Genomic DNA, 12476 nt, shown 5'->3' on the forward strand with positions numbered 1-12476 from the left:
TCCTCCCTAGGTTGGTTTCGTGACATGGTGTCTGATGTATTTCTCCCCTTTATAACTGAATACCAGATAAAAGGAACATTTAACTGACCAAGCTGGGGTGGGTTTTCTTTTTCCTTCTATTTTCTTTGACTTCCAATAATTTCCCCATGACTCATCCTCGAGAAGATTTCTCTTTGACTTCTATGCCCTTGTACACAATCTTTAGACTTGTTGAGCTCATGGGGGATCAAGGAGGGTCATAAAACATATAATTTGGGAGGAAACCATTTGGGCAGAGAGGCTGGCAGGAGCCCTTCTCTTTGCACACTCAGGGATTGCACCAGAATACGCTGGATTTCTCCATACCGGCAGCCAACATAAACCACCTCTGGAAACCATAAATTGGGTCATAGCACGATGGGTGTAAGGGAGGGACAGAGGTCCCAGGTATATGGCTACAGTGTTAATGCTAGAGATGCTGCAGGAATAATATGGCCGAAAGCCTGATCTTTTTTCCTTCTATGGGAGAAAAACACACTTCTTCAAAACCTATGATGAGTGAAATTTGCTTCTGGGGAGAGTAACCCTTGGAAAACCCAACCAGAACTGTGGTTTTCTTTTATTAAGTGAACTGAGCTGGGGCAAGTTCCCAGGCCTGACTCTAGCCCACTGACATCCAAGCTGATTGACTTAAAGGAGAAGCCACGGAACGGAAGACATGCGCATGTGCATGTGGGTAGGGAGATGGCTCTTTGCTGCTTCTGTGTGTGGCCTGGTGATATCTGAGGAATCAGGAGGGGACTGGGAAAGGAAGCAATGTGGTTGTCACTCCAAGAAACTGCCGTTTTCCCCATTTTCATAAATAAACCCTGGTTGAAAACCCAAGAAGAACTCTGTATGGACAGTCACACAAAAGGACAACCATAGCTTGACTGAGGCCTGAGGCAGGGGAGTAAGGCTTTCCAGGTGGAGCTGGGGCAGATCAAGCCTTCCACACTGATCTCATTAACTCATGTGCTGAATGAATCTAAGTTGATGAGGTGCTTAAAGAAGGTTAGACCTTGGGAGCCCTCTTCGTGGGGGTTTTGGCGACGGTTGCCTCTCTCTGGATGCAGGTATTTCTCTAAATGGGTACACTGGCCCTCTGCTTTGGAATCACCTAGGTTTGTTAAGATGCAGATTCTAGGATCTCACTGCAAATGGCCCAAAGCAGAGTTTCTGTGAGCAGGGCGTGGGAACCTGCATGCTAACATGCCCATGGGAAACAGACATGCATATGGACACCCGAGAACCTCTAGAATCCCAAGGAGGGAAACGAATGGCTGGCGCTGATCTCCTACCAAACACAGTCAGCGTGAGCAGGAGGTTCTTCCCCAGCTTGTCGCACAAGCGCAGCCCCAGATGCCGGTGCTTCGGCTCCTCCGAGCTGAGGTGGCTGTCGTGCATCCGGACTTCCACCTGCTTGGGCATGTTGTTGGCACTAAAACAGAAGTGAAGGCTATGGTTAAAGCCCACTGGGCACTTCCCCTCTGCAGTCTGAGGGGCTCAGGCAGCAGGAGGCAAAACAGCCCTCCCCAGGCACAACTGGGAATCTGGGACCAATGACAGGAAAATTAAAACCCAGAGTATCTCAAGGTACCCTGAATTCCAGTTGGCGTAGAAGCAGGACACTAGGACATATGGAATGCCCACATGCCAAGTGCTTTTATCCCCAGCATCTTGGATCATCTCCGAAAAGGCATCCCACAAGCAGTGGAGCATTTTTCCAAGAGTCGCCCACCAAGGTAACCCCCGAGGCAAGTATCCCCACTCCATTTTACAAAGAATAACCTGCCTGGGGTCACAGGGCTAAAAGGAATGGAGATTCAAACCCACATATGTCTGGCTGCAAAACCTGAGCCCTTTCATTCTTATATCAACAGCAAAAAGATGATCTCTGAATAACGGTCAGGACTTTTAAATAAGGTCAGGAGAGTCACAGCTTAAGTCATGCTAAGTTAAAATGCCTCTGAGCTCAAGCCTTCCCCATCCTGGACACAGGAAAGCCATAAATGCTGGCAGTCCAAGTTTTACCTTCCTTTTGGAAAAGATGGTTTATCTAGTTTTTAAAAAAATTTCAGTCCACTGTGGTTTTTAAAAGGTCACTTGCGTTATCCGGACACAGCTAAGCTGCCCAAGAATCACACTATTCAGCATCAAAAAAGTATGACTTTAAGAAGCATGTGATTACCTTCATCTGTAGATGCGCCCCAGCCCTCATCCAGATAAACCTCACGTGAACCCAAGCTGTGCGAAGACTGCCAATGGAGCCCTTGCCAGGATAATGAGTCCACTGCCTCTTTTTCCAGCTTTGTCATTTCCCAGGCCAATAAAATTTCGAGTTTAAACTTGGGGACTGACACAGGGAGGCCAATTTTTCACTTTGACATCTTTGGAAGGTTTTTCTCAGCTGCCATTTACAATCACTATCATGTGATAAACAAACAGAAGTCTTCAACAACCAGAAAGACAAGCCACAATCTCTGAATAAGTGACAGTGCCTTCCAAGATAGGCGGGTGTCAGCTTCACCCAGATATTCTCGCCACAGACTGGAGAGACCTTCCTGTGGAACCAGCACCAATTTGCGGATGATTTGCAATCACTGTTTTGTGGTTTGGAATCACTGGTTATAATGGAAATAGTGTGGGTTTAGGAATCAGAGTGTGGGATTCAAGTCATGACTCCGTCCCTCGCTCGCTGTGTGGCGTGTAGGAAGAAGGGCTCAAGTCTACCTTGTGGGAGGTGAATGATGATGCTATGGGACTGGCCTGGCACAGGTAGCTCCTTTCTCCAAGGAAGACAGAGAGACAATACCCATCAAGTTCACAATAAGGGTGACATTTAACTTAGGGGACCTACCCAGTGGCACCACCATTTTTTAAAGATACCAAGCTTTTCTTCCAGAGCCTCCGAGTCAAGACCAGGGACCCAATACAACTACTTACTTTTTCATAATAGCCTGTTTAAGAAACTTGCTTCCAAAATGTTTTAAAATTGGGAATCACGTTACATGGTCTGGTGGAATACCCAGATGAAAACTTCAGTCAAAAAACAAGCTTCTCAGTCTCCCCTTAATAAGGCCTAATTTTCTATTCATCTAGTTTGGGGCAACCTCTATCTGGCAGACGTAAGCGTTAATGATCACTCAGACCGTCTGAAAAAGAAAACAGGGCATGAAGCTCACGGCAAGCAGATGGGGCCTTTCTGATCAGCGGGCAGCAACTACCACTTCCTCTCATCTCCGAGTGAAACAGACGGAAAAGTCCTTTTTACAACACAGCAGGGGAAAATGATCAAACTGATCTTTTTAACATGGATAGATCATATTCCTATACTTGCATTAGGATCTTTTCATATTTTTAAACATTCCTCCTGCCAGTAATCTGAAGCTCTGGACCAGGAAATCAAAACAAAGAACGGAGGTCGTAAGTGCTCTAAAATGGTGAATGCATCCATCAGCCAGCCGGCGGCAAAGCTCTATTACCCCCTTGAGATTGTACCCCCCTGCCTTCTGCTTCATTTGAAGCCCTCCTGCCACTGAAGTTAGAATCAGGCACATGGTAGGTATTTAAGTGAGACATTCCAGCAAGATCCATATGATGTAATGAAAAGTGTCAGGCATCAAGAAAGCCACGTCCACGTGAAAACATACAAATATTAAGTTAACTACACACCCGACTCAGCAGTGTGGTTGGATGCCTGTTGGCCACACTTCTTAGCTGCACAAAATTGCCATATGTTTAATGGTTTGTTTTTTAAGCCATGATAAAATGTCCCCAAATCCTTGAACCAAAACAGCCACATCAAAGTGGCAGCATCAAAATGTCATGAACCCACAAGTATTTATTGAGAAAATGCCTGTGACTTGGCCTCCTGGAATAAAGTGTTCCAGGCTCAGAGGAGTCCCTAACATCCGCACATAGAAGATCATTTTTAAGGTCCATCCGGGCCTCGGTGTGCCTCTGGGGACACAGGGAGTCCCCTAAGAACTCTTCATAAAGATCTCAGACCAGTCTAAGTGACCACTGCATCCCCCAGAACACAAGGAGAGTCTGAAATGGAGAATATTATGGAACAAAACATTAAATACTGTTGTACAACATAATATAGAGCTGTTTCTAAGCTTTCTATATCTTCAGAAGAACAGATAGGTTTTGTTTGTTTTATTCTTACCATTTGCAATTATCTTTATTCCTACCTATAGTTCTAAAAGGTTTTTTTCCTTTTAATTTTATTAAGATATAACTGACACACATCACCGTATATGTTTAAGGTATACAGCATGAAGATTTTACATACAGCCTTCAGTGATTATCACAGCAAGTTTAGAAAACACCCGTCAACTCGTAGAGGTACAAAATTAAACAAAATGAAAAACAAATTGTTCTTGTGATAAGAACTCTCAGGATTTACTCTCTTAACGACTTTCATATATAACATACAGCAGTGTTAATTCTATTTATCATGTTGTACATCACATCCCAAGATTACATTACATTTGAATAGAAATCTTAGAGGAATGAGGGATCTCCTAAGTGAATCATGCGACTTGTCCAGAGCTTAGCAAATAAATGGAATATACATTATTTGAAAATCTGTTTACCCAAACTAGAGCCTGAAGCTCCCATCAGATGGAACCACGTGTTGGTTTTTAGCATGAGCACTGGTTCAAGTGAATGTCAAGGCAGTAATGCTGGGTCCCATTACCATTATGAATATGGTGGGGTTTCAGTGGCCATCCTAGCCCCCAGCAAGAGAAATGGATACCAGGGAGAGGTGAGCTGGGCACAGGAGAAAGGCCACAACAGCTTACAGATTTGCATCTCTGGCAATGAACAAAAAGGACAAGACCTGATCTGGGTAAGTCCACTGGATGAAATAACACAGGAAGTTATTTCAAGTGTGCACACATCCCCTTATTAATACTCCCTTCTTGCAACTTGTGGCTCTGCAGGCAGAACCAAGCAATAAGGACTTTGAAAGCCCAGGTGCAGCTTGTTATACCAAACCCATCAGGCCAGATGCTCTCTCTCCCACAGTGTTCACCACCTCTATTTCTACGTGAGCGCCTTCTGGATGGAAAATTTAGTAACACAGTTCCTTAACACTGGAAGGTTCCATAAGCCAGCTCTGCCAGATCACTCTCCATTGCTCAACAAAGTAAAGCCATGTGATGGGACCGCTGTTTGGATGATTAAAATCTTGAATGATGAGCCTATAATTTCCTTCAGCCTTAGCCTTTCCATTGAATTATTTAAATAGCTGTTAATTTTGCAGTCGCTGCCCTGTTCTTCCTCACGCAAATCCACGTGAGTCCTGTTTCAAAGGCAAGTTCAGCTTATCCAGCAAAACATCCCTTGTGACTCCAAAGACAGCGTGTAATGGGGCTTGTGCAACGTCTGAAACTCTTCTCAGAATCTGCTTTTCATTTGCATTTGAGTTCCCTTGCTCTGCCAAGAGCCTCTAAAAACAGGCTCATTAGATGTGGCACTGGATTCAGATTTCCTGCCTGCATACTTCAGTGTCGCCTTATCTGGCACCAAATTAGTTTTTCCTCCTTCACTGGTTCAATGAGGTGACAACAGAACGTTCCCCAGGGAACCAAAAAGCAATTGGTGTGTTTTTGCCTGGAGGATGTGAAGTCTGTCATGGGCATCACTCATCCAACCCTCTGCTACCCAAGTCCAGAGACCTCAGCAGGCACGGAAGAGACAGTGTCCGGAAATTGCCCTCATGAGGGATACTCACTCAGTCAGACCCTTAAGAATAGAAATAGTGTTTGTTGAGGGGGCTTTCCGCCAAGGTGGTCGGAAAAGAATGCCGGAAATACCAGAGATGTTGGCTCTGAGCACCACAAAGTGATGATTACAGCTGTGGCTGTCCCACATCTGGGATTTCCCTGGCCCCCTGAAGAACACCACCCCTGCAGGGAAAGGGACTGGAACTCTAAAACAGCAGGGAATTTCCGACAACCAGTCCCTCCACCCTTGCTAGATCCTGTAAGACCTGCTTTAACCATGCTGAGGACGCTCTCCGACCAAGAAGGCAGACTCTCTCTCTGACAGCTACTGCATCCTCATCCAGCCAGTGGACGAATGGATCCTAGAGGTTCACGGCCTCCAATCTTCAGTCCCTCTTTCTGTTCACTCTGTCCATTTCCTAGGTCCCAAAAACACTTCCTGGAAAGGTCCTGCCTGTGAACTCCAGACTTCATAAATGAATCATCCTAAGCTTCTTCTTGTGCCAGAGGGTCTGGCTAAAGAGTGCAGTTTACAGTTATTCTGAATCATGACAGGACTGGACCTGCCAATAGACAATGAGATGGGCAGTCAGGAGGTCTGGGTTCTAACGCCAGGGCTGCTGCCGTCTGTGTCAGAAAAAGCACAAATATCAAGTGGAGGGAAAGTTCCCTGACGGTAATCAGCGGACAGAAGAGCAAAGTGCTATGAAATAATGAAGACACACTCTTAATGCAAGATACCAATAGGGTTTGTGTATCGATTTGGGCAGATCTTTATTTTTTAGGTCCCAGGCTCTTAATATGTAAAATAAAGAGTGCTGGATTAGAAATTTTCTCTAACATTCTAAAATTCTGTGATTTTCTAATTCTCCTGGGATGGGGGTGTGTGGTGGTATTAATAGCCTTCAGTTCCAGAGATGCAGCCTCCATTCTGTTCTATCCAGGACTGAATAAGCTCAGAGTTTATGGGTGATTTAGTAACAAGAGGCAAACCAGGAATAACAATAACAACCATTTCTTTATGTCTTTACCTCTGTTTCTACATGTCCTACCACTTCGACAAAAGCATGTTTTTCTAGTACTACTAAAGCTGAGTTAGGGGTCAAGTTCAGCATACAGTTCAGACACAGGCATCTTCTTAATCTCCCATCCACGCCTGACCAGTTCTCTGTCCGGACTCCTAAGGTGTGCAAGTCAGTGCCGTGAGAATATAGTTAAGCAGGTGCACCAGCGCTGGGACCAGCCAATTGCCAAATTCACCACTGAATCATCGAAAGGCCGCCTGCGTCATTCACCGTCAACTCTGTGGAACTGGACAGGAGGCATTTAGAAATATCCAAGATGAAAAATTGAGAGAAAGGAATCTTTTCCCCATACCACTTCCCAAGGGACCCAAACTGGCTAATGACATGAATGGCAAATATACAGTCAGTTGGGGCTTTTGGGTGTCCTCAAACAAGAAATGGTAGGAGAGAAGAAAGAAGTAGTAGCAGACGAAATTGTGAAGGAATAAATAAAAATAGCATTCATTTTGCTGAGAACCATCAGCTCTGATTAGCAGCAGCCAGAAGGCACCTTAGTGGAATAGAATTACACAATTACATGGTCATCAGATTCTTGGTTAAAATCTAATTTTCCAGCTGTGCCTGGGAGAGGGCATTTATCTAATCTCTTGGACAATTAACACTACACTCATTATAGAGCTTCAATAAGACAATACTTATGAAAGCATCAAGAGTAATTAACATATAATTGATAGATTAAAGTTTAGTTTCTTTTCTCTGTCTTGAATGCTTACAATGGTGCCGAATCACCGTTAAGAGAGTTTAGCTACAGTTGAGTTAGTAAACCACTTTGGTAACAAATGGTACTCGTGCTTTTCTGGGGGGGTGGGGGTAATTAGGTTTATTTATTTATGATTTTTTTGATGGAGGCACCGGGTATTGAACCCAGGACCTCATGCATGCTAAGCACTGCACTCTACCACTGAGCTATCATCTCCCCACCAGTACTTGTGCTTTTTACAAAAAGAAAGTCCCAGAGGGGCCAAAGTGGGTGGGAGCCTGGGAAGTTCCCACTGCTGTAAGAGTCCACACTGTGGAATGGACTGGACAACCTCTCTGAGAGCACCAGGAGTACTGCCCCGAGTACAGAACCTCTGGACTTTTGTGAGGTCCTCCCCAGGGCAGAGACTTAAGTCAGCCTTGACCCAACGGAATTGCCCAATTTCAGAAAGCTTCACCACCTAGAACAGAAGTAAGACACCAAGGAACAGTGAACCTCCACGCCTGACTGAGAGACTGGGGTGGGGTACTCAATCATCCCAAATTGGGAAGCCCTTCTAAAAATAAAGATTGCACCATGGCCTAGGAATACACTGGCCACCCAGTCCCCAGAGGTATGTCAATTCTGATGAAACTGCTACCCCCACTGGTTCATGGAACAACATGAAAATATATTGGAAAACTTCACATAACTCCAAGAACTTGGAGGCAATTCGTGGGGCATGCGCTCTGGGTCTGAGCCACAGGGAACTTGGCCCCAAGTCCAGCTTGCTTGATGCAAACTATTTCTTCCAGCTAAAATGTCCTCCGTACCCTACTCTCTAATCCAGCCTTCGTAGACTAATTTCTATTTCTTCTTCAAAACTCAATTCACATATGACTTCCATCGGGAGGCCTCTGTTGACGCCCAAGTTTGCTTTTTAGATGCTCCCCCAGTAGCTTACCTGTGCTTACCTCTCTCAAGGTATTTATGACAATCTACTTGTCTGATTTCCCCACTAGAATATAAACTCTTTGGAGGCAAGATATTGACTTACTTGACTGTCTTCCTCACACTCAGCATGATTCCTGGCATAGAGCAGATGCTCAATTATTGTATGTTGAAGAAATGAAAGAATGAATGAATGGGCAACTAGACAAAAAAACCAGATTCCAGGTACAGGTTCTGTGTAGCACTGTTTTAGAGGGTAGTGTTCCAAAAGACTAGAAAATTTGAGGAGAGAAAAGAGCTAAAGCACACACACCCAAGTTAGAAAAGACAGTGGGTAGCAGGAAGGGGCAGGTCAGCACCACCCAGGGCTGGCCCCTCCCCGCTGGTGGTCTGGACCCAGCTGACCCGCCCAAGCACGGCGGCCCCACTGCTCCCAGCACTCGGGGAAAGATGGAGCCATGAACCAATCTGGGCTCAGCTAACTAGGCCCTGAAGTCCTGAAGGGAAACTGATGGGACACAGGGAGATGCCTTAGGACCCAACATCCCTAAATCTAGCTCCTCTGAAATGTGATCCTTCAACTAAAGAGCCTGGGCATGCATTCCCTTCCCAGGAGTCAATGGGATTCTGATTTTGAGGAGCTCTCTTGATTAAGAGAGCTCTGGATTTGGCCCTGAGGCCTGGGAATTCTTCTTCTGGCCCCACAAGCTTCCTAAACTGAGCCTTCCCAATCAGCCCCCAAGACAGAGGAGTGGCTGGGGTGTTGGCTAAGTGGCCTGATTAGCTACAGCGCCTCAGGTACCAGCAGAGACTGGGCAAGGCATCCAGGAGCTGAGACTTTCTGGGTATTGGTCACACCTCACAATTGCTTTTCTTCAAGCAGTCCTCTCCCTTCTTAAACACATCAGTCTGTCCGTGTGCCTTCCCTCTCCTTTCAGACCAAGCAGCCAACCTTGCAACACAGTGTCAGTTCCGAGCAAGAAGACAAGCCACTATCATGACCACGCAAATGGCCAGGTTTCCCAGGGCTCACATGTGAAACGCGATGCTGTGCTTTGTGGGTGGTGCTTCTCCAGAAACTTCCTTAAAGTTTCTCCAGAAGTCTTCAGTCACTCACTTCTGGCTCCCAGAGGCCTTGAAATTCCTCCTGGAGAGAGACTTGTCCCTCTGTATCCCAGCAGGAGACCAGACTAGAGCCAGAAATCCAGGGGAAAGCATGCATTCACTGAAACCGTGGTGTGAAGGAGTGTCTCTCATCTCTCCCTAAGGACAGGACCTGCCGGGGGAAACCCCTGCACAGGAGTCCTGGCCAGAACCACACCCAGAAGCCAAATAAAAGGAGGAGAGGCCAGGACACTGGACATAAACTTTGCCAACTAGACACTGTTGCCTCTGTCAGTTCTGAAGTCAGCTGTGTTCAAAAGTCTGTGGCCTCAACAGGGTTTCTTAAATTCTAGAAATCCTCCTTTCCTTTCTACTTCTCTGTTTCATCTAGATGCTAGTTTCACATGTGTGCTCAATTTGTGAAAATTAATCAAGTTGGTTACTTAAGATGTGCGTGCTTTTCCTGTATGCACATTAGACTTGAAAATATACAAGCAAACTTAATTATGGTGTTAGAAATAAATACATATTACATTTCTAGCTTGAGCCCCAAATGGCTGATCCAATATTGATGGATTTGCTAACAACAACAACAAAAAAAACCGGGCACTAATTTGACCCCCAAAACACCTTATACTTGGGGAACATGTAGACGTCTCCTTTAGATGAGACAAAAGCAGCAGCCCTTCGGGGTAGCCCAGGTGAAGAGAGTGATCTCATGGCCAAAAAAAACCAAGTTCCTGGTCTTTATCTGCCTCTACTTTTCCTTGCCCATAACTGCACAGTAGTCTCACATATGGTTTATCTTCCAGAAGTCTTCAGTCACTCACTTCTGGCTCCCAGAGGCCTTGAAATTCCTGGCAGTCTCTTCTCTTTGTGTGTTCATCTTTTAAATTATAAACCATAACCAACATTTCGTCTGTTGAACTTACAAACACATAAGCTAATAATAACTTAACATTTGCATAGTTCACAAAATATTTTCACATCCACTAACTTCTTTCGTCTTCATGACACCCTTGAGGGGAAAGGAATGATTTCATCTTAGAAAAGGAGATTCTGAAACTCACCCAAGCTCAGAAGCAGCAGAGCTGGGACTTGAACCCAGGGGTTCTGCAGCCAGAATCAAACCTGTGCAGTCCTCTGCCTTCAAGTCCAGGGTCCTTTGGCTACATCCTTTCTAGGGATGTTTGCAGCAGAGTGATGGACACATTAAAACATCCATCTCTGCCCAGGCACTAGCAACTTATGGGACATAAAGTCCTAGCTCCTGGAGAAGGAAAACAGAAAGAAGGGTGTGCCCCCGGGTGAGGGGAAAGGCAACGTGAGCTCTGGGAAGCCATCACCTGTTGCCTGCCTTGGACAATCCATGCTCCTGGACCCCTGGCCTCAGGTGTACCATCGTGGGAAGCAGCATCCACTGAACTGGCTCCTCCCCTCAGGCAACCACAGCGCCCAGCAAGCACCTGCTGGTGTGAAATACCTCGAGGGGTCACTCCAGCTCCCATTCTTCACCAGGAAGAACTCTTCACCTCAGAGGGACTCATCCTCACAATAACCTCAGGAGGTAAATGCTATTGTTACCTATCTTTACTGAAGGGGAAACTGAGACGGGGATGGTTAGATGATTTGACCAGTGTCATAGCTGGTAGGTAGTAGAGTCTGGATTTGAACCAAGGAGTCCTGAACTTGGAAGAGCAGGTCAGCTCTTTCTCTCTCTCCAACACTGGAAAATCTGCTCTTTATATTAGGTAATTTTGTGCTAACAATAAACATTGACACTCATCCTTTGGCCAAGAGAATGATTTTGCTTTGGGGGAGCAAAGTCCAGAAAGAAGGCCAATCCCTAATCTAAACCAGAGCCTGATGTAGGAACCAAACACAATCCTCACGGAATCCTAGAATTTCAAGCCTGAATCCTAGAATTTCAGGACTCGAGAAGCTTTCGGTCTTCCCTCAAACTTGGACAAATGATTATTTGGTCCAGAGGCCCCAGATCTGTCTCTGGATCACCTTGGATCTCCAAAACACAAGAACCTACTCATGGATGCTTATAGCAGCTTTATTCATAATTGTCAAAACTGGGAAGCAACCAGTATGCCCTTGGGTAGGTGACTGGATAAATAAACTGAGATACATTCAGACAAGAGAACACTATTCAGAGCTAATATAAAGGAAATGCGCTATCAAGCAATGAAAAGACATGGAGGAGTCTTAAATGCATGTTACTAAGCGAAAGAAGCCAATGTGAAAGGGCTACACGCTGTGTGACTCCAGCTATATGGCATTCTGGAAAAGGCAAACTACGGAGACAGTAAAAAGCTGAGTGTTTGCCAGGGGTAGGGGTGAAAACACAGAGCACAGGGGATTTTCAGGCCTGTAAAACTACTCTGTATGAGACTATACTGGTAGATATCTGTCATTGTACATTTCTCTAAACCCATAAAACGTACACCACCAAGAGTGACCCCTAATGTAATCTATGGACTTTGGATGACAATGACGTGTCAATGTAGGTTCATTGACTGTAACCAATGTACCACTCTGGTGTGGGATGTGGACAATGCGGGAGGCTGTGCGTGTACAGGGAAAGGGGGTATGTGGGAACTCTCCTTCCTTGCTGCTCTATTTTGCTGTGAACCTGAAACTGTAAAGTTTCTAAAAACTTTAACTTTGTATAAACTTTAAAAAAAAAATTAAGCCTATTTTTAAAAAATGCAGATCTCTAAGCCCCCATCCCTAAATATCCCAATTCAGCACATCGGAGTGGGTCCTAGACCTCCGGACCTTTAAAAAAGCACCCAGGTGGCTTTGCTGATGTCAGTCCACGTGCTGACGCCTAGTCAAGGCTCGGACAGAGGCAATGAAGGCGGGCCTGTTACATCGCACATCTCACCA

General features: G+C 45.4%; 1 protein-coding gene across 1 annotated transcript in view; it reads right to left on the bottom strand.

Annotated features, from left to right (window-relative positions):
* SLC1A2 (solute carrier family 1 member 2) overlaps positions 1 to 12476 on the bottom strand; it is a 131575-nt gene that overhangs the window by 41354 nt on the left and 77745 nt on the right. The window contains exon 2 of the mRNA XM_031681037.2: positions 1320 to 1459. Within this exon, the coding sequence (XP_031536897.1) occupies positions 1320 to 1459 (140 nt within the window). The remainder of the gene's footprint in view (positions 1 to 1319; positions 1460 to 12476) is intronic.

Source organism: Vicugna pacos, chromosome 10 (assembly GCF_048564905.1).
Source record: "Vicugna pacos chromosome 10, VicPac4, whole genome shotgun sequence".
Lineage (NCBI taxonomy): Eukaryota > Metazoa > Chordata > Mammalia > Artiodactyla > Camelidae > Vicugna > Vicugna pacos.